Consider the following 23528-nt stretch of genomic DNA (forward strand, 5'->3'; position numbering starts at 1 on the left):
AAAGAGAAACACTTTTCTGAGCTCTCCCTCACAGGCAAGGAAACTGGGGCCCATCCACGAAAGGTACCACAAGGCAGATGGCATATTGCCCATGAAACCACAGGGAGAGCCAAACTCCTGAAGATGTCTAGGTAGGGATACAGCTAGAGAGAGCTGTGTGGGGAGCCCCAGAGTGGAATAGCAGGGGGCTGCAGGGCAGGACTGAGGGGCATTGGCAGAGCTGTGTGGGGAGCCCAGCACTGGAATAGCAGGGGGTGGCTAGGCCGGACTGAGTGGCATTGGCAGAGCTGTGAGGGGGATGAAGGAAAGAAACGAGAAGACAGCATGAGCCCGTGCATGTGCAGCTTACGGTTCAGTGGCGGGCGAGGTGTCTCCAGGGAGGAGCAAGAGGAGCAGGAGGAAGATGCTCGGGCCACCGGGCAGCCTGTCCTTCCCCATGGTGCAGAGCGAGGGTGGTGAGTGAGGCAGACACACAGACTTGTCCGCTGGCTCCCTGCACCCTGGCTATCCGCTGGGTCCGCCTCTTTATACCTCTCTCTGCAAACAGCTCCCGGGAGGGGCGAGATGAGGGCAGGGGGCCAGGACCATCTGGGAAATGGAGAGAGGTACGTGAGGGGGAGCCAGAGCCAATAGCTCTGACTCATGGCACAGAGACTGTCCCTGGCCAGACCCTGACAAACTGGGGGAAGATATTTATTGGAGGTGTTCATGTGAGACACTCTCCTGTGTCTGAACCATTCACCCCCAAATCCGTTTGTATCACTCCAGCAGCACTCTGCGGTGGTTGGAAAAGCCCTTTAGCTCATTACAGGGCCAGTCCAGCATTCTGTGGGGATTGGAACCAACTCCCAAATCCTGCCCAGTGTTTCCAGAGAAACCTTTCCTGTTCCTATGCTGTATTCCTCTGGTATGATAGCCAGCTACTTCCAATAATATCCCTCCAGTACAGCTCACAGGGGATGCCAGTGAGACCATTTTGTGTACCATTGCCCCTGGCTGCATGGCGAGTGTCAGAGCTGGCCATGGTTATAAAAGTGCCCTTTGCTGGCTGCAGGAGTGGAGCTGCCCCTGTAGGGGTGTGTTTGTGCCACTGCCCTTGTTAGGAGTGCGTAGAGCACACTTGCTCATGTCCACAGAGCTAGCTCTGGGCATATCAGTGCCCTCAGTTGTTCGAGGGAGCAGGAAGCTGGTGCTAGTCGTGAATGGTCTCTTTGGAGCACAGTAAGATTGGCACACTGGGGCTCTAAACAGAGGAGGGAAAATCTTGTGAGAGAAAGTTGGGAGAAGTGGGTTCATTTCTCAGCCCTGCCACCGATTCACTGTGTGACCTTGGGCACGTTCACGCCCCTCTCCGTGCCTCAGTTTACCCACCAGTAAAATGGAGGTAATGATCCTGACCCACCTGGCAGAGGTGTGTTGGGCTCAACTGACTAATGATTGTCAAGTGGTTTAGGATCTTCTGATGGGAAGTGCTATAGAAAGGCAAAGGAAGAAGCCCTTTGGCGAGCAGATGGGAAAACAGAAGTAGACATTCTGAAGATTAATCCCTTACCCCATTAGGGAATTAAGATCATTCAGGAAGTGTGGGCAGCCCCTGCCCTGCTTCCACGAAACAGAGATCTGAAATACAGGGGAAACTTAGTCAAGGGAAGGATGGATCCTATTCAGCTCCCCAGTAGACCTGGGAGAATGAGTAATTTTTCAGTTCCTGACAACCAAAAGTTTTCTAAAGATTTACTGAAGTGAAAGGTTGAAAAAAATTGTTTTGGCTCAAAAGAAAAATTTCATTCACCCTGAAAGAAAACATTTAATTTTTATGTTGAGTCTTTTTTTTTATGTTTTTGAGTATTTTAAAAATAAATTAAAGGAAATTTTGAAAAGACAAAAAAAAAAAAAAAACACAACCCCAAACCCCTATAACATTTTATTGGAAAATTTCAAAACAAAACATTTTCTTTTTCTGGAATTTGGTTTAAGGTTTTTCCCCCCAAAAAACTAAAATAATTTGCAAAACGTTTTGCTGCTGCCCAAGCTGCATTTTTGCTGCCAAAAAAAGAGACTTTTGTACAAAAAATGTCACTCAGCTGTAATCTCAAACCCACACAGGCCCAGCTCTAGTCACTTCCAGTACAAATAGTTGGAAAAGACAAACATGTGGTGAGGTTATGCAATTGGCTGTGGGTGATAACCCAGCCTTCACCCCACTGTGGGTCCAGGAGTGGGAAGTGAAAACATGTGAAGAGTTAGTATAGTACTTTAAAAGTCCTTGGACCACGGACTCAGAGGGTCCTGTCAATGAACAGGACAGTGAGTTAATATCCCCTGCACAGTCCCCTTCATACTGTCCCTCCCTTTATGCTCAAAGGAAATTTTTCATGCCCCAGCTGTCAGTTCATAATGTCTGAGAAATCGGGGCTCAAGAAGGCTCTGTGAAATAATGGTCTTAAGAGAGGTCCAGAGGGGGCTGCAGGGAAGGATGAAAGGTGTTGCCAGAGCTGTGGGGGGAGTCCAGGAATGCATGTGGCACTGGTGCAACCACTGCTGGAATAATGTGCCCTGTTCTGGTGTCTATAATGCAAGCAGGGTGCTGATAAACTGGAGAGGGTTCAGAGAAGAGCCACTTAGTGATAAGATAAATAGATTGAACTCCTTGAGTCTAACAAAGAGAAGGTTAAGGGGTGACTTGAACCCAATATAAGTTTGTACATTTGATAATGGGTTCTTAACAAGATCCAATGACTAGAAGTTGAAACTAGACATGGGGTTCTCAAACTTCATTGTACCACGACCCCCTTCTGACAACAAAATTACTACATGACCCCAGTAGGGGGGACCGAAGCCTGAGCCCGCCTGGGCCCTGCCTCCAGGCGGGGAGGCCAAAGCCGAAGCCCAAGGCTAGGGTTGCCAGGTGTCTGGTTTTCAACTGGAATGCCCAGTCAAAAAGTGACCCTAGTGGCTCTGGTCAGCACTGCTGATAGGGCCATTAAAAGTCTGGTCGGTGGCGCAGTAGGGCTAAGGCAGGCTCCCTGCCTGCCATGGCTACATGCGGCTCCCGGAAGCAGCAGCATGTCCCCCCTCCGGCTCCTATGTGTAGGGGCAGCCAGGGGGCTCCACACACTGTTCCTGCCACAAGCGCCGGTTCTGCAGCTCCCATTGGCCATGAACCATGGTTAATGGGAGCTGCAGGGTGGTGCTTGTGGACTGGGAAGCGCACAGAGCCGCCTGGCCGCGCCTCCACATTGGAGCTGGAGGAGGGACATGCCACCGCTTTTGGGAACTACCTGAGGTAAGTGCCACCGGAGCCTGTATCCCGTGCCCCAACCCCCTGCCCAAGCCCTGATCCCCCTCCAAACTTCTCGATCCCAGGCCGGAGCCCCCTCCTACACCCCAAAACCCTCATCCCCATCCCCAACCCAGAACCCACACCCCCAGCCAGAGCTCCCGACCCCGACACTCCAACCCCCTGCCCTAGCCCTGATCCCCATCCTACCCTCTGAACTCCTCAATCCCAGCCCGGAGCCCCCTCCTGCACCCCAAACCCCTCATCCATGGCCTTACACCAAAGCCCATATCCCCTGTCAGAGCCCTCACCCCTCCTGCACCCCAGCCCCCTGCCCCAGCCCCCTCCTGCACCCCAAATCTCTCATCCTCGGCCCCACATTAGAGCCAGCACCCCCAGCTGGAGCCCGAACCCCCCTGCACCCAACCCCCCTGCCCCAGCCTGGAGCTGCCTCACATACTTCGAACCCCTTGGCTCTATCCCCAGCCTGGAGCCTCAGAGAAGAGCCATGGCAGGGGTGGGACCTCAGAGGAGGGATGGGGCAGGGGGCAGGGTGTTTGGTTTTGTGTGAAGTAGAAAGTTGCCAACCCTACCCAGGGCTGAAGCTGAAGCCCGAGCCCCACTACCCAGGGCTGAAGTCCTTGGGCTTTGGCCCGGGCAGTGGGGCTTGGGGTTCGGCTTCAGCCCCAGCCCCAGCAAGCCTAAAGCCAGCCCTGGTGACCCCATTAACACAGGGTCCCGACCCACAGTTTGAGAAGTGCTGAGCTAGACAAATTTAGACTGGAAATAAGGTCTACATTTTAACAGTGAGGTTAATTAATGACTAAAACAATTTACCAGGGGTCACAGTGGATTCTCCATCAGGAGCAATTTTTAAATCAAGATTGGATTTTTTAAAAGACATGCACTAGTTCAAAAAGAGTTGTCTATGGCCTGAGTTAGACATGAAGTCAGAGCAGATGATCACAATTGTCCCTTTTGGCCTCAGAATCTATGAATAGTGGGCTGCAGGGCGGGACTGAGGGGCATTGGCAGAGCTGTGTGGGGAGCCCAGGACTGGAATAGCAGGGGGGCTGCAGGACAGGATTGAGGGGCACTGGCAGAGCTGTGTGAGGAGCCCAGGACTGGGATAGCAGGGGGCTGCAGGCAGGAGTGGTGCCAGGGTTTTTGCCACCCTAGGCGGCAGCGCTCCTCCTCTGAGCATTCGGCGGTGGGGGTCCTTCCGCTCCGCATCTTCGGGGCACTTTGGCGGCAGGTCCCAGAGCGAGTGAAGGACCCGCCGCCGAATTTCCGCTGAAGACCCGGAGCGGAAGGACCCCCTCGCCGCCGAATTTCCGCCGAGGATGGCAAAATGCTGCCCCCCAAATCCTGCTGCTCTAGCCGACCGCCTAGGGTCGCCTAGTGGAAGCGCCGGCACTGGCTGCAGGGCAGGACTAAGGGGCATTGTCAGAGCTGGGTGGGGAGCCCAGGACTGGGATAGCAGGAGGCTGCAGGGCAGGACTGAGGGGCATCATCTGAGCTATGCGGGGAGCCCAGGGCTTGAATAGAAGGGGGACTGCAGGGCAGGATTGAGGTATGTCTCTGGATAAAGCTTGTGGGACCCCTTTCCCACACCATGGTGGTGCTTTTAGGGTCTCATTGACAAGCCTGAACCTTCATGTGTGGGGGGGAATGAAGCTGTGTCCTGGCTGGCATTAAGCATAGACCACTAGTGGAAGTGGCTAAAAAACAGTCTCCCTTTCTTGTGAAAAAATTAAAATTGTTTTGAACAGAACAAAACAAAACTCTTTTGTCCTGAGCAAAGACATACGGTCAAAAATTTGAAATTTTTCACAAGGAGGAAAGCCTGAAAACATTCCCTTTGGGGAGAAGCCAGAATTTAACTACTTGCTCCAGGGGCTGCCTGACTCCCTAGTGATTTGGCCTCCTGGGTTGGCTGACTCTGGGCCAAGGGATGCCCTCAGAGCTGTCTGAAGATCCCTGGGAGCAGAGGCTCCAGCCAACCCTCCAGGTGAGGAGCCACGGGAGGCAGGCGATGAGCCAGCAGAAAAAGCAGGCAAGTTTCCGTTGAATGTTTCATCGAGATCTACACAGTTCCAGGGAACATTTTGGTTTTGATGAATCATCATTTTCCGATGGAAGAACTTTCCATTGGCGATTTCCAACACCTTGTATTTGCTGAGCACATTGACAGAGTGGGAGTTTAGGAGAAGACAGGACGCAGTGAGCCGATAACAGAGGATTTGGAAAGTGGGACAGAACAGAATTTGCTGGTTCATCACTTAATGACTTGGCTTCGTTACAACAAGGGCCACAGGGAGCACAGTGGATTTGAACCAAATGACAGAGCAGCCAGATGCATATTTACAACTGAGGCATTGACTTGCTGCAGGGCCCTGGCCCTTGTCACCTTTGCTCTAACAGGAGGGTCATGGAGTAACCAACCAAGAGATCCAGCAAGGACATGCAGGTGGCCTTTGTGCCAGCTTCCCTGGGGCCCATAGGTGCTGGAACTATGTGTGCTGGGGGTACTGCCACACCCCCCTGGCTTGAAGTGGTTTCCATTTTATCCATGGTTTACAGTTTGGCTCAGTGGTTCTCAGCACCCCCGCTATACAAATTGTTCCAGCACCCCTGCTGGGGCCAGACAGTATGCCAGGGGGTTCTGCAACTCTTTCATTCTGGTGCTCACATTGGGAGGGAGAGAGGCCCACGCAGAACTCCAGTCCCTCACCGCATGGCTCTCAGCAGATTCCATCCTGCACAACACTGGGATGGGCTCCATGGTGCAAACCTATGGCCTGAACCAATGAATATATAAGAGTAGTTATAGTGACTATTAGAATTTGGACCAGAATTTTGGTTACTGGCGGGGGTCTGCAATGCTGAGAAGAGTTCCCTTCAGTGAGGCAGTGGGGATAATGGACAGGAAGCTCAGAAGTAGATTTATGATCTACTGTTACTCTTCCCAGTGCAGACACTGCTAGTGGAGATCACAAGGGCAAGTGTGGTTCCTATTAGCCCTCTCCCCCATGCCTGTAGCATGTAGAGCTGACTCAGTTACACCTTTGAGAAGGAAAAGCCGGACTAACTCCTGAGTGTGTGGAAGAGGGAAAGTGATGATCTTTAAAGAGACCTCAGAGGCAAGAGGAAGGAAAAGGTTCTTTGGATGTGGGCTGGGGAGAACAACCATATTGGGTCAGACCAATGGTCTATCTAGCCAAGAATCCTGTCTTCTGCTAGTGGCCAGTGCCAGGTCCTTCAGAGGGAAATGACCAGAACAGGGCAATTACCAAGTGATTCATCCCTTGTTGTCCATGCCGAGCTTCTGGCAACCAGAGGCTAGGGACACTCAGAGCATGGGGTTACATCCCTGACCATCTTGGCTGATAGCCATTGATGGACCTGTCCTCCAGAAAAAATAGTCCCAGTCTTTTAAATCTCTCCTCATATGGCAGCTGTTCCATACCCTTAATCATTTTTGTTGCCCTTCTTTGTACCCTTTCCAATTCTAATATATCTTTTTTGAGATGGGGCAACCAGAACTGCACGCAGTATTTAAGGTGTAGGAGTATCATGGATTAGGAGTAGAATGGCATTATGATATTCGCTGTTTTATTATCTAGCCCTTTCCTAATGGTGCCTAACATTGTTACTTTTCTGACTACTGCTACACATTGAGTGAATGTTTTCAGAGAACTATCCACAATGCCAACGAGAGCTCTTTCTTGGGTGGTAACAGCTAATTTAGACCCCATCACATTGCATATATAGTTGGGATTATGTTTTCCAACATGCATTATTTTACATTTATCAATATTGAATTATAGCTGCCATTTTGTTGCCCAGTCACCCAGTTGTGTGAGATCTCTTTGTAACTCTTTGCAGTCTGCTTTGGACTTAACTATCCTGAATAACTTTGCATCGTCTGCAAATTTTGCCACCTCACTGTTTGCCCCTATTTCCAAATCATTTATGAGCATGTTGAACAGCACTGGTGGCAATACACATTCCTGGGGGACACCACTCTCCATTCTGAAAACTGACCATTTATACCTATCCTTTGTTTCCTGTCTTTTAATCAGTTACTGATCCATGAGAGGACCTTCCCTCTTATCCCATAATGGCTTACTTTGCTTAAGAGCTTGAGGGTTTAATCTGTGGAAGGACTCTATATAGTGCTATTGTTCTCATCCTGCCTCTTCTGTAACTTGAAAAATTCAACTGCTTTTTCTCCTACAAACCCACATCTCAGTATCCTTGGCACTTCTAAAGAAGTTTTGGGCCGAGCTGTGTGGCGAGCCCAGCACTGGAATAGCAGGGGGCTGCAGGGCGGGACTGAGGGGCATTGGCAGAGCTGTGTGGGGAGCCCAGCACTGGAATAGCAGGGGGGCTGCAGGGCAGGACTGAGGGGCATGGGCAGAGCTGTGTGGGGAGCCCAGCACTGGAATAGCAGGGGGGCTGCAGGGCAGGACTGAGGGGCATTGGCAGAGCTGTGTGGGGAGCCCAGGGCTGGAATAGCAGGGGGCTGCAGGGCAGGACTGAGGGGCATTGGCAGAGCTGTGTGGGGAGCCCAGCACTGGAATAGCAGGGGGCTGCAGGGCGGGACTGAGGGGCATTGGCAGAGCTGTACAGGAAGTCCAGCATTGGAATAACACAGCTTGCATTTACAGAACTATGCAGCAGATTTTTGCACTTCAGCTTGTGCTTGTGGACTATCAGTCCATGACCCTTGCACAACTCTATTGCCCTTCTGTTACTGTCTAGGTCACTGACTCTTTAAAATTGGCATTAGCTCAAACTAGTTACACACTGCATTGCTTACTGAGGCTGAGCTGTACACCAGTGTGAGAGAAAGCAGTATATTGAACTATTGCCTATGATTTGTGTAGCTAGCTGCAGAGGCACTAGAGAAATTCCTTTGCTTGCAGCACCATAGTGAGCATAGGGCCAGGAGTGGCGCCAGGGTTTTTGGCGCCCTAGGCGGGGGTCCTTCTGCGCTCCCGGTCGTCATCAGCAATTCTGCGGCGGGGCGTCCTTCCGCGCTCCCGGTCTTCAGGGCACTTCGGCGACGGGTCCCGAGTGAAGGACCCGCCTCAGAATTGCCACCAAAGACCCGGAGCGCGGAAGGACCCCCCGCCGCTGAATTGCCGCCAAGGGCGGCAAAATGCCGCCCCCCCCCCAAATCCTGGCTCCCTAGGCGACTACCTAGGTCGCCTAATTGGAAGCGCCCGCCCTGTGTAGGCCTGATTTTTCTCACACCAGTCAAAAGTGTGAGAAAGTTATGACATTACAGACAAATAAACTCCATCAAGTTGAATGTAGGGCCTGACTTTGCTTGGTCAACAAGTGATAATCATGCTTCAGTGAGCAAAGACAAGATAATCAGGACCCAGACACATAGAATTTGATTATTACAGGGAATATTATGTGCTTTATTGCCAACTACTTGTTCTCAGTCAGTTTGGAGGCAGAGTAGAGGGTTGTCTATATATTTCTGGAGGGAGAGTATGAAGGGACACGCAGGCTGGGCTGAAATCAAGCCAAGTTACCTACTACACAGTCACAACCTGATTGACTGCATGCTGTAAGTGTAACATTTACAAACAAGTAGTAGTGGAGGGATTGCAGAAGGAAAGAGGGGAAATAAATGCTCTGGCTTCTTTTTTCAGTCTGGGTTTGTCCTGTGAGGGGGGGGGGGAGAATAGACTAAAAATGAGAATGATGAAAAGGGGGATTTTTTTTTGTATAGCTCAATTTTCTCCCCAGAAAATGATGTTTAGCTGTACAGAATGACAGCAGGCCTGTCCTGAAAGGAGGTTTCTGTCAATTCCATGTGGAACCAATGAAATATCAGCCTGTTTGGCCCCATGCAGAGCAATCCTACATCCCCACCCATTGGGCCCCACCCTTCCTCTCTCCTTCACTACGGTAACTCTATTGACTTCAGAGGATTTACTTTTGATTTAAGTGAGAGAGAGAGAGATCAGAATCTCCTATTAAAAGCCAATGTGCCAATTCTGGTTGTGCCAGGAGGACAAAACCACACTTAATCCCTCTGCCTTTCTTCTCCTGCTCTACAAACCACTGCAGCTGCATGAAACAGCTGAAAATTTAACTGCAGAATTAAGCACAGACATTTTCACCAAGTTTCACTCCCCACAAGTTTCACTTTTCCAGAAAACTCCCTGAAGTGGCTGGTTACAACACCAGCACCATGTGGAAGTTTCAAATCCTGTATATGCAAGAGTTCCAATTCCAGAGTCACCTTCAGCTGATGGGTGGGATTTCAGAAGCGCCTCAGGAGTACATGTCCCACTAACTTTCAATAGCACATGTGCTCCTAAGTCATTTAGCTGCTTTTGAAACACCCCCCCACCCGATGGAGCCATTTTCTGCTCAGAAAGTGGCTCATTTTCACAGTGAAGGGATCTGTTTCCAAGCTCAACATCTACAAAATCTTGTATATTTTCCCAGTGAAATCCATCCCACTACACTACTTTCAAATTCTTTACAAAATACATCAGAGCCCTCAGGTTCTGAACAGCTCTCCCTTTCATTTAGATTACATCACCCAGTCTCTTGTCCACTTTCCCCCCCAGCCCGTCATCTCCCCATTCTTATTGTACTCTATGGAGAGTACCACTCACAAGTCGCTCTATCTGGTGCGGACTTGTAGCTGCTTTCAAGGTGAAATGTCTGACCACAGGCTGTGCTGTACTCAGCAAGGACATGCCCATCTACAAAAGAAGAAACTCAAACGCATTCAATCCAAATATTCCATAGCCGCAATAAGTGTCCCCTGCCCCAGTTACAGAATCCTCTCAGCTCACGAACACCTTTGAGAACTTGAAGCCTCCCTTGTTTCAGAATGACCTGTCTTCATGGCTGATCTATAAACTCATGGGCAGCATTTGATATGTTCAATAAGTCCCTAAACATCTGATGAAACTCCATTGCAATCTCCCCATTTCAGACTGATCCATTCCCCAGGCTGAGCTATAATATATAGGCAGTGTCTGGCGAGTTTCAAGGTGTCCACTGGTCCCGTCTGGGAGGGACATGGGGCTACCATCCAATATAAAAGCTGGGAGTGCCCACCCCCAGTCAATATGTGTTAAGGTAAGAGTAGTAGCATGTAAACAAATGCCATCCAGCTTAGTGGAAATAGACAAGGATCTCAGCCAGGCCTCCTACCTATTTCATAGTGATCGTAGATCAGCACTGAAGCTGGTTTGATGTTGAACGCAAGAAGTTCTTGCTCAACTGAGAAAGAGAAAGTGATATTCTTCTGTGAGGCCTGGGAATGGAAGGACAGACAAGCTTGTCAGATTATTTTCTTTTAATATCAATTTCTTTCCACCAAAGACCCCTAAAGTGGGTCCCAAACACATGGCTGCTTACCTTGTATGATACCATCTCCCCAGAGTCCCTGTTCACTTGACTTGGTTGCTTTACAATTGCCTTGTTAGGACTTTTGGTCTTAGGGGAAAACAGTTTTATAAAATATACATAAAAAGGTCAAGAAAAACTAAAATATTTTCTCAGACTTACACTCTCCAAGTTGAAGAGGCCACGGTTGTTCTTGGTTTCCACCTGCATCACCATACGATCACCCTGAAGCTTGAAACAAGGAAAAAGGAAAGAGATTCATTTATTAACACAAAAGACATCCCAGAACCTGCAGAAATGGCCACATGATGTCATTAAACACCTACCACATTCTTAATCAGTGCAAGTATTGGCAGCTCTATTACCATGGAACCAGGTGGAAACTGCATAATAATCACTAGGTGGCAGATTGTCAGAGGTATTTAGGCACCTAAGAATGCAGATGGGCAGGTGCCCAAGTGAATTTTTCTAAAGTGCTTAAATACCTGATTCCTACTGATTGTAATGGGAGCTAGGTTCTTTTGACTGTCCCACTAGGAGCCTACATGCCTTTAAAAATCTGTCCTTGGGTGGGGAAGTGAGGTGTGCTGTAACACACACACACACACACACACACACACACACACACACACACACACACACACACACACACACACACACACACACACACACACACACACACACACACACACAGGCCCTAGATGTATGTGTGTATTTATTTGGCCTAAGCTAGTCTGCAGCAGTTTGTCAGGCATCCATACACAGTTTGGGTATAATGTTTGTTTCATTAAGTGGGTTACTGGTTGTATGGAATGAAAGGGATGGCAATGTGTCCTGAGACAAGTGGTCTCCAGTGAATGCCTGCATGGCTCAGAACACTGGTTGTCTGGCCCAGTCCTCTCCTTTTATCCAGCCCAGGGTATAACAGCCCGTAACCCCCTCTGCTCTTGGGGTGGTTTATTCACCTCACTCCCATCCTTTACCTTCCACAGGGATGAACCGACCGGGACAAAGCCTGAGAGCATCTTGCCATCAACAATGGCCATGCTGGAGCATAACTGCAATGAGAGAGACCAGATCAGTCTGCACCATGAATGAGGAGGAATCACAATGATACATTCTGCTCCAGAGCACAAAACCTTTCTGATTTACCTGTTCCATTTTTACTTCTTAGAGTATGTCTGCACTTAACACACTACAGAGTCACAGCTGCAGCACTGCAGTGCTTCAGTGTAGACACTTCTATGCTGATGGGAGGAGTTCTCCCATCTCCACTTCCCCAACAGGTTAGATAGCTAATCTACACCAGGGTTTAGGTCAGCTTAACTACACCTCTCAGGGGTGCAAATTTTTCATACCCCATAGCAACATAGTTAAACTGACTTCGTTTTCTTGTGTAGATCAAGCCCTGATTACACGGAGGAGAGAGACAGGGCGGCAAGAGGCATAAGTGCATGAGAGGGACAGGGCGTGGAGAGGTCTATTAATACAGCATCTAGTTTCTATAGTGCTGGTGCTCTATAAACACCTAGAGATGGAAAGGGTGTTGCCATGAAGCACAGTAAGTTCCATGCAGGGTGAGGGAGGTAATGTTCAGAGTGTTTTTTATATACCTAGTCACAGGGACACGATCTAGAACTGTTGGACTTGCATTTGGGGAGAGGTCCCGGCATCAGGACCAGGCCACAGGTGTCTCAGCAGGAGAGAGTGCTTCAGGGGACTCGGGCACCACAGGGCTGTGGCTGGAGAGAACCTCAGCATACTTACAATGGCTGCTGCAATGGCAACTGCCATTTAAATGATTCACTGCTTATATGCACATTGTACGCATCCAGACAACCACCATGTGGCTAAAGGGGGGCAGGGGGCAAATGTGAATCATCCCCATTATAAAACAGCACTAACACTGTACTCAACTGTCTAGTGTATATGCGCACTGCAGGGCATTGTTGGATGGAATCAGAAATGCTTAGTTGTGTATCATAGGCCCCATACTGCTAACAGCTAGAGGAGAATCTCCTTAAGATCCATTCGTTAAGACCTGGGTTTTCGGGGTAGGAGAAGCCATGTCCTATGCTCACAATCACAGGGGCCATGGCAAAGTCCTGGGGTGCCACAGATTTGTTCCAATATTTATAATCAGCCCTGTTTTAAACCCTCCCCTCACCCCTTTCCCAGTCAGCTGGTTCTTGTCATTCAGGGAGCTGGGGCAGTGAGAGGAGGTTACCTGGCTGAAACGACAAGATCAAACTTTGCTGGCACATCAGCTGTGCAGGTAGCATTCACTGGCTGCACAGAGAGAGAAAGAGAGAGAGAACCCAGATGCCTTCTCAGGCACAAGGATGTTGTATCTCAGAATTATCTAGAAAAAAGGGAAATAATCCTGACAATAAAACCCCAATCACTCCCTTCCTCCATTTAACATTGTGGCAGTTCTCAAACACCTTTCTGACAGATCTGCCTCTATCCTCTATTTTTCACATCATTAATTCAGCTCCAAAGATGCTTCACTTGTGACTCAAATACTACCACACAGTGACTCCAGGGTAAGGGTTGCATCTGCATCAGAAACACAATCCATTACTTTTAATGCCTCTCAGAAATCTCACAGCCTGGGAAAGAGGAAAACCAAAGAGAACGCAATAGGGTGCAATTGGCAGAGTTTTCAATTAGAAACACAGCTACTTCTGAGTGCAGAAATTGGACCCAAGATCCCAGGAAGGAAAGTTCCCTCAGAAAAGTGAAGGAAACACTGGAACACAATACATGAAAGAATGAAAGAGAAAGGAGGAACAAAAGAGAGTGGAAGAATAAACAAAACCCAAGAGAAGAAAAGAAATGATACAAAGAACAAAGGACACACAAAAAGAATGAACAAGCCACAAAAACAGAAGAGACACAAGAATGGTTCATTCGTGGGTGGAGCTGCCCACAGTGAGGGGCAGTGGGCTGGGGATCTCTGAGCTGCATGTAGACACAGCCAAGGCCATTCACTTCCAGGCTGTAATTTCCCAGAATATCAGGCAGGAGCAGCAGGCGGTTTTTGCTGTCCACTTGAAAGCTCCATCTGAAGGACTTGCTGGAGTAGATTTTGACAGGTCTGAATTTGGTCCAAATACTTCACTGCAGAACACAAAGGGCCAGGTGGAGGAAAGACCTTCAAATACAAATAGCAAAAGTACATGAAACAGCAACATGGAATATTATAGTGTGTGTAGAGATAGGCTGGAACCCAGACCTCAGATATGAACAATTCCAAGGGAGAATGAGTACAATACGAACCCAGATTTGGATCTGAATTTTGAAATTGATCACTACCTTTCTAACGGGCTTAACCCAAATCTTAGATCTGCACAACCCTGATTTGGATCCAGATCTGAATTTTGTGGTGTAGGTCCATCTTTGTTTATACAGTAACTCCTCGCTTAATGTTGTAGTTATGTTCCTGAAAAATGCGACTTTAAGCGAAACGATGTTAAGCTAATCCAATTTCCCCATAAGAATTAATGTATATGGGGGGGTTAAGTATCAGGGGGTAGCCGTGTTAGTCTGTATCTACAAAAACAACAAGGAGTCTGGTGGCACCTTAAAGACTAACAGATTTATTTGGGCATAAGCTTTCGTGGGTAAAAAGCTCACTTCTTCAGATGCATAGAGTTCTCCACTTGCGAAGTAACTCCCTGCTCTCCATGTGTCAGTATATAATGCCTGCATCTGTAACTTTCAGTCTATGCATCTGAAGAAGTGAGGTTTTTACCCATGAAAGCTTATGCCCAAATAAATCTGTTAGTCTTTAAGGTGCCACCAGACTCCTTGTTGTTTTTGTAGATACAGACTAACACGGCTACCCCCTGATACTTGATACCATGCAAGGTACTAAATTTAGCCGTATGGAGTGGAAATCCATCAACCTCAACAAAAAACTTGCACAGATACAGACAGACATCATCTTCCTCTCCAAATGCAAACAGATGGACATCATACCAAATGGACTGAAGGTAAAAAATCCATTGCAATCAACATACTACACTGACTATGGTGAGAGACTGTGCCACACACTCTCAAAGAAACTGAGGAACCACCTGATCAGCATCCTGTACAGCAGACAGGAGAAGATCAAGAATGAGCTCTCAAAACTGGAGACTCTCATACAATACCAACCTTCCACACAAACTTCCACGTGGCTGGACTTTACAAAAATGAGACAAGCCATTTACAATGCACACTTCACTTCTCTAAAGAGGAAAAAGGACAGTAAGCTATCTAAACTCCTACCTGCCACAGGGGGCTACAACAGTGGTACCCTCAACTCATCTAACAACATTGTCAATCTTTCCAACCACACACTTAGCCCACAGAAGAGTCTGTCCTATCTCGGGGACTCTCTTTCTGTCCCACCATTCCCACGAACACGATACAGTTCTGCAGTGAACTGGAAGCCTACTTTCATCGTCTCCGACTCAAGGACTATTTTCAACGCACCACTGAACAGTGCACTGACCCACAGGAACCCTCCTACCAACACTACAAGAAGAAGAACTCTGCGTGGACTCCTCCTGACGGTCGAAATGACAGACTGGACCTCTACATAGAGTGCTTCTGCAGACGTGCACAGGCTGAAATTGTGGACAAACAACATCACTTGTCCCATAACCTCAGCCGTACGGAACACAATGCCATCCACAGCCTCAGAAACAACTCTGACATTATCATCAAAGGGGCTGACAAAGGAGGTGCTGTAGTCATAATGAACAGGTCGGATTATGAACAGGAGGCTGCCAGGCAACTCTCCAAGACCACATTCTACAGGCCACTATCCTCTGATCCCACTGAGGAATACCAAAAGAAACTACACCAGCTGCTCAAGAAATTCCCAGCTACAGTACGGGAACAAATCTACATAGACACACCCCCAGAACCCTGACCAGGGGTATTCTATCTGCTACCCAAGATCCATAAACCCGGAAACCCTGGACGCCCCATCATCTCAGGCATTGGCACTCTTACAGCAGGATTATCTGGCTATTTGGACTCTCTCCTCAGACCCTACACTACCAGCACTCCCAGCTATCTTCGAGACACCACCAACTTCCTGAGGAAACTACAATGTATTGGTGTTCTTCCTGAAAACACCATCCTGGCCACCATGGATGTAGAAGCACTTTACACCAATATTCCACATGAGGATGGACTACAAGCTGTCAGGAACAGTATCCCTGATGAGGCCACAGCACACCTTGTGGCTGAGCTTGTGACTTTGTCCTCACCCACAACCATTTCAGATTTGGGGACAACTTTATACCTTCAAGTCAGTGGCACTGCTATGGGTACCCGCATGGCCCCACAGTATGCCAACATTTTTATGGCTGACTTAGAACAACGCTTCCTCAGCTCTCGTCCCCTAGTGCCCCTCCTCTACTTGCGCTACATTGATGACATCTTCATCATATGGACCCACGAAAAGGAGGCCCTTGAAGAATTCCACCTGGACTTCAACAATTTCCACCCCACCATCAACCTCAGACTGGACCAGTCCACACAAGAGATCCACTTCCTGGACCCTACAGTGCAAATAAGTGATGGTCACATAAACACCACCCTATACCGGAAACCTACTGACCTCTATACGTACCTACATTCCTCCAGCTTCCATCCAAGACACATCACACGATCCATTGTCTACAGCCAAGCCCTAAGATACAACCGAATTTGCTCCAACCCCTCAGACAGAGACAAACACCTACAAGATCTTTATCAAGCATTCTTAAAACTACAATACCCACCTGGGGAAGTGAGGAAACAGATTGACAGAGCAAGATGGGTACCCAGAAATCACCTACTACAGGACAGACCCAACAAGGACAATAACAGAACACCACTGACCATCACATACAGCCCCCAGCTAAAACCTCTCCAGCGCATTATCCACGATCTACAACCTATCCTGGAAAATGATCCCTCACTCTCACAGACCTTGGGAGGCAGGCCAGTCCTCGCTTACAGACAACCCCCAACCTGAAGCAAATATTCACCAGCAACTACACACCACACCACAGAAACACCAACCCAGGAACCAATCCCTGTAGCAAACCTCGTTGCCTACTCTGTCCCCATATCTACTCTGGCGACACCATGAGAGGACCCAACCACATCAGCCACACCATCAAGGGCTCATTCACCTGCACATCTACTAATGTTATATAGGCCATCATGTGCCAGCAATGCCCCTCTGCCATGTACATTGGCCAAACTGGACAGTCCCTCCGCAAAAGAATAAATGGACACAAATCGGACATCAGGAATGGTAACATACATAAGCCAGTAAGTGAACACTTCAATGTCCCTGGTCATTCTATTACAGATTTAAAAGTCACTATCATTGAACAAAAAAACTTCAGAAACAGACTTCAAAGAGAAACAGCAGAACTAAAATTCATTTGCAAATTTAACACCATTAATCTGGGTTTGAATAGGGACTGGGAGTGGCTGGCTCATTACAGAAGCAGCTTTTCCTCTCCTGGAATTGACACCTCCTCATCTATTATTAGGGGGGGTTAGGTTCCAGGGAAATTTTTTTCACTAGACAAAAGACTATATATATATATATATACACACACACACACACATACACACACAGTATAAGTTAAACAATTGAATACGGGTACACAGCGATGATGATTGTGAAGCTTGGTTGAGGTGGTGAAGTCAGAGGGTGGGATATTTCCCAGGGAATGCCTTGCTGCTAAATGATGAACTAGCAATCAGCTGAGCCCTCAAGGGTTAACCCATTGTTGTTAATGTAGCCTCACACTCTACAAGGCAGCACGAATGGAGGGAGGGGAGACAGCATGGCAGACAGAGACACACACCCTGTGTGTAAGAGAGAGATGCACATTGCCCCTTCAAGTACGCTGACCCCACTCTAAGTACACTGCCTTTTTAAGTAGATCAGCAAGTTGAGACAGCAGCTGCTGCCAGGAAGCTCCCTCTGTCTTGAGCCCTGTTGTGCCCCCTCCCCCAGCTCTATGGAAATGGAGTAAGCGGGGTGCAGGAGCAGGGGGGAGGGGACACCCTGACATTAGCCCCCCTCTCTGCTCCCCTGCACAGCAAGCAGGAGGCTCCTGGGAGCAGCTCCAAGGCAGAGGGCAGGAGCAGCACATGGCAGTGGGGGGAGGGACAGCTGACCTGCCAGCAACTGATGGCCTGCTGGGCGGCTGCAGCACAGGGAACTTAGGGGAGCGGGGAGCTGATAGGGGGCTGCAGGTCCACCCTGGTTCCAAGCCCCCACCAGCTAGCTCCAATGGGCTGCTCTTCCTGCAAGCAGCGGACAAAGCAGGTGGCTGCCAAACAACGTTATAAGGGAGCATTGCGCAACTTTAAACGAGCATGTTCTCTAATTGATCAGCAATGTAACAACGAAACAACGTTAACCAGGATGACTTTAAGTGAGGAGTTACTGTATGTTGATGGGCCGTTACTGAGGATTTCAAAATGATCAATACATTGCTAGTTTCCTGGATGTATTTGAGGTGCAGTTCCTATGCATACTGGAATTACAGTGATTATGCATCAACAGAACAAAACAAGTTGTATGCTATCCTAGATCTCTGGGTTAATATTCCACTAATATGAACAGAATGTGTTAGAGTGGATGGTTGCTTCTCCTCTCCATTACCAGAAGATAATGCATGCATGTTCCTGTACATTCTCACAAGTTATCACTCCCAGTGCCTAGACTATCTGTAATGATTTTAATGCAAGGTAAATTGACAGAAGTACATTTTCAGCTGATAACCACAGTGAAGGAATCCTTACCAAGCTGGGATGTCCAGCGTCGAGCAAAGCCATGGTGATGTAGGCTGTGAGTGAAAACTCATCATCTACTCCTCCCTGAATAGAACACAAAGAGAGCTAGTCAGTCCAGGGGAGGAAAGGAGGGACCATCTTCTCCCCTTCTTCTTACAGTTTCTCACTAACCCATTGTATGACTGGATGGTGGACCACTGATACCCACTCTATAGGTTCGTTCAAAAGCCACATCTTCATTGTCCCCGCCCCAACCTCAAGAGTGTGGTGCCAGGATGCAGCGCTTAGAATAATGGTGTGGTAAAGGTTATATTAGCATGAATTTGTGATGGTAACCATATTTGCAAATAGCAAATTTACCTCCAGAATCACAGCATTCATAGATCTGGTACATCTGAACACTGAGTGTGTTGATCATGGCAGGTTGACTTTAAAATGACGGCTTTTAAAAAAGCTTATCAGAAGTTTGGAAAGTTAGACTAAATCCTGGTGGATATGAATTAGTGGGCAGAGTGCAGGAGAGATGGTGAGAGATACATGTTGATATCAATGAAAACTGTATGTGCTATAAAATATTTCTAGCTGGACTGTTTGGATGCAGTTGATTGCCCTATTCTGCTCTTGGACGTGGTAGTCCAAATCCTGATGAAAGTCAATGGAGTTACTCCAGATTTACACAGTTGTTACAGCAGAACTCGACCTAGAATATTTTGCACACACCAGTAAGCCCAGTGGTAGAATAAAATATGCTTGGTAAGGACAATATTTTTTAATGGTTACACTAAATATGCAATGGCTGAATATGCAGAGACACATCACCTTCAAGGTGTTATTGAAGAGTTTCCCAGCATTTTGGAAGCAGCAGTCTGGCTTCTGTTTGCTTGCCAGCCAGACCAGAGTTTGAGAATGGACCTTGTCGTCAATATGGATGTAGCATTTGGCTTGTGCAAGTGACTTATATACGAAGGCAGAGAGCCTGCAAGGAAAACACAGAGACATGAGCACCTACTATGAGTCAGGAGCAGTAAAGCTCAGCTCAGATCCCCTTCCCTCCATGCAGGCTCAGATAAGAAATTGGAGTCTATGTAGACAATGCTAGCATCTCAACCCCGCTCCCCCCACAGATTCCCAGCTCTCATCATGTGTTCCTTCCTTCCTTATCTCTGCTCCCAAAGACACTGTAGGATCCATCTGGGTGTTTGTAAGACTGCTGCATCTGGTACCCTGAAAGCACAAGGGGGAGACTGAGCCATTCCCTGCTTTTAAAGTTAGGTGAAGGGTAAAATCCATTTTTGCCATCAGTTAAACCCCAGTCTCCAAACAGCTTTCCATAGGATTTATAAACTAACAACTGGGGACCAAATTATTTTGCCATTTACATCAAAGCAACCCTATGAAAATCAACTGACTTGCAGCACTGCAAGTGAAAAGATAATTTGGCCCTGGATAATGCGACAAAGCTACACAGGAACAGAAGAAGGAAGTGTTCTTCATGAATTATAATTTGATGAAAAAAATTGCCAAGTTCTGTCACAAATGTAACTAGCCCTAAAGTCTGTGTTACTGGAGCAACTGTATTGCATCTATGCCAAGACGTGAGGTGGGACATTGTTTCAGCAAAGCCAGTCATATATTAGAAGGAGGAATCCTCTAATGCTCCTCACCGCAGACTAAGGGCTTGTCTACACTTACCGCGCTGGTTCGGCGGCAGGTAATCGAACTTCTGGGTTCGATTTATCGCGTCTTGTCTGGACGCGATAAATCGAACCCAGAAGTGCTCGCCGTTGACTCCGGTAATCCTGCTCGGCGCGAGGAGTACGCGGAGTCGACGGGGGAGCCTGCCTGCCGTGTCTGGACCGCGGTAAGTTCGAACTAAGGTACGTCGACTTCAGCTACGTTATTCACGTCGCTGAAGTTGCGTACCTTAGTTCGAATTGGGGGGGTTAGTGTAGACCAAGCCTAAGTATCCAATGGCCTTGGATTTAGTCTCCTCGCTCAGCTGCCCTGTTTTATTCAGATAGTCCAGGACGTAGATGTTGGGGGCAAACAGGACCATGTTCTGCTCCCTGCAGCCAAAGGGCATATGGAGGAGCTGCTGCAGGTACTGCATGGCTGTGCCCAGGATATTGCCTGGAGATGGAGACAAAGGGAGTCAGTGCACCAAAGCACCCAGTCTGTACATACTATAAGGTTCAGAAAATCCATTTCTCCTCACTGGAGAGTAGGTGTCCCCTTTGCTACACACAATGTTGAGCGAGGACAGTGAGTGTCTAAGGGAAAGGAACCAAGCTCAGAGTTCAGAAGTTGGTGTCTGAGACACAAGAGTCTCAGTATGAAATTAAGCATGGGAATTAGTAAACTTACCAAGGACAGAGAACAAGGCTGTGACTGATTCCTACAACCGGTTTGCTGGCACCTTCAGACACTCCAGCTCAGAAACTGCAGAGCCTGTTTGTACATAAGGAATAAAAATCTTCTAAGTTATACAAATTTAAATCTGAGTGAAACAAACAAAAACATGTTTCAGTTTCTTTCTGGACCTGGGACTGAACCCCAATCTCTCACTTCCCATTCCCCACCTAACATTTTTCTAGTGTGCAAAGAACTATTTATGCAGAACGTGCCACTGAGCAATTTAATTTGCATACAAACATGTAAACAAACATGAAATAAAAAAATTAAATACTAGTCAACACTCTGCACTTAACATAACAGTGAGTGGGTTTATAAAGAAAGTGCATTGCTATTTGTTTGTAGACCTCAAGCCCGGTTTATCCTTGTTTTAACTGCAGTGTTATTGCAGGGATGTATCTGAGCTCCAGCGTCTCCACTGTGTCCAACTGCTGGATCTACCATATGAAGATTTTAATAAAATGGCAAATCTCAGAATAAATTTCCCAACCACATACATAATACAATGCGATGGATTAGATGTGATGCAAAGACTCCAAGCCAAAGTGAGATTAAGCCCAGGGATGAAAGCATCTGCAGTGCAGATGGAGAAGAATCGCTCAGAGGTAAATGAAAAACTTGTCTTGCAAGAAGACAGGCATTTCCTGTCTCTTTCTCCACTTCTCCTCACTTGGAGGCTCATTCCTCTTCTGTTGAAGTCAGTGGGGATTGAAGGTGCTCAACACCAACTTGTGGCCTTATGACTCTGAAAGGGCACATTTAATTTTGGAGCAGTTGCTTGGGCCCAGTGAAGTTTCAGGACACAAGATTGCTGTTCTAGGACCTGGAATCTGCACAGAGAAAAGTTGCAGATTGTCTTTAAAATAGGAAGACATTTGATGCTGACTGCTGTCCTGTCTTTCTGATCTCAGCATTGAGACTGACACAGCAGAGCTGTTGGTGGAAAGAAGGCCTCCTCTATTCAGTTTCATGGCCCCTCTTCCCTTTAACAAGGACATTAATTTTCTCCCTACCCCTAACTGAAGTTGAACTTTTTCCCCAAGTCTGTTTTGCCAGTTTGTTGGAGAGAGAGCGTGCATGCAAGAATCCATCATGCTTATGACCATGCTGCCAAAGACTTTACATTGTGTCATTTTACATATTAACTGACCATTTCTTCTGGTATTGCACTGAATAAGAAACACTCCTTAAACTTGCTTTGGGCTGTCACCTTTTAAGGGCAACTATTAGGAATATAATCAAAGTATACAGATATTGAACATATAACTACAAAGCACAAATTCTGCCCCAAAAGACTGTACTCTCCATCTCCACTTCATTGTGTGGTTGTCTTCTGAAGTAGTTATTTCATTATTTCCATCTTTATGAGAAAAACAGTCAGAACAGTATGCGGTTGCTCTTAAGGGGAGGCTTGCAGAAAGAACTAAGCTCATCTCAATCATTAGGGAGTCCCACCATCACTGAGGGTCCTCCATGGAGAATGCCATGACTCCAGGCCTTGAGAACATCATGCTGAGCTCCAGCAGCCTCAATATCCCTTTGGAGCCCAGTGTATTAGGGAGGGAGAGACAGTTCCCAAGATAGCGAAGCTAATGGATTTAGGGCTTTGAAGATTAGACATAGAAGCAGATCTGGAAACTGACAGAAAGCTAGTATAAGGCAGAGAGCCACAGAGGTTTAAGATTTGTAGAAGACCTGCACATGTTCTTTCTCGCCTTTCAGCAAAACCTGCCATTCAGTAGTTAGTGCCTTCCTGGCTTTCCCAGGTTTTCAATATTATTTGATAGGGAAGGAACTCTTTTCCCCCTAGATCTTTCAATTTATGGGTGGTCTCTGTTCTGGACCTGAGCTGGATTTATTGTTGCAGCTTTGTAATCTAGCTATTTGTGTTGATAAGTTCCTGTGTCTGTGCCAATTGCTGACAATAGTGGAGATGAACTAGAATCCCTATTTCCAGCAGGTCTATTGGGAGGTTGCCAGACACCTGAAGAAGAGGTGGAGGGAGAGAGACTGCTCCCTCTGTTGGTGTCTGGTTCCTGGTAAAGGTCATTTTATATTGATAAGCCTGCTTTGACTTTTAGGGCCAGGCCACCCCAACAGATGAACTGACAAGACATTTTGATGACCAACATGAACTTTGGGAGTGCAGCTTCAAGCCACTTGAGAAATCTTATGTTCAAATGGTGACACACAAGTCATAAAAATCCAGCTATAATGATAAGTATATGTGCCAGCCATACTACCAGCCAGCCGCCCCTGAGGAACACCTCTCTATAGGAGTCTTCGCAGGTCTCTAGCAGGTAGATTTAGTTCCACATCTTCAGCCATTACCCATGTGAGCAGGTCATTAGAATCTTTTCTATTTGTTTTGGAGTGCATAGACAGTGTATTGAAGCCATCTGCAACATCAGTAACTAGAGACAGGTCTGAATAAACATGAATGTGGGAGGATGCCCAGATCACAACTTTATTTATCTAATGGGCTGGACCAAGACTCTTGATCTCAATGCTATCTCTAATGCTACTTGTGAAATAGGGTGACCAGACAGCAAATGGGAAAAATCTGGACAGGGGGTGGGGGGTAATAGGAGCCTCTATAAGAAAAAGACTCAAAAATCAGGACTGTCCCTATAAAATC

At 47.4% G+C, this 23528-nt stretch overlaps 1 protein-coding gene across 1 annotated transcript in view; it reads right to left on the reverse strand.

The window, feature by feature from the left end:
* LOC135895212 (alpha-2-macroglobulin-like) overlaps positions 1-486 on the reverse strand; it is a 53779-nt gene extending 53293 nt beyond the window's left edge. The window contains exon 1 of the mRNA XM_065423288.1: positions 350-486. Coding sequence (XP_065279360.1) covers positions 350-438 — 89 coding nt within the window. The 5' untranslated portion in view covers positions 439-486. The remainder of the gene's footprint in view (positions 1-349) is intronic.
* Positions 487-23528: the final 23042 nt, after the last annotated feature.

The sequence above is a fragment of the Emys orbicularis genome, chromosome 1 (genome assembly GCF_028017835.1).
Source record: "Emys orbicularis isolate rEmyOrb1 chromosome 1, rEmyOrb1.hap1, whole genome shotgun sequence".
Lineage (NCBI taxonomy): Eukaryota > Metazoa > Chordata > Testudines > Emydidae > Emys > Emys orbicularis.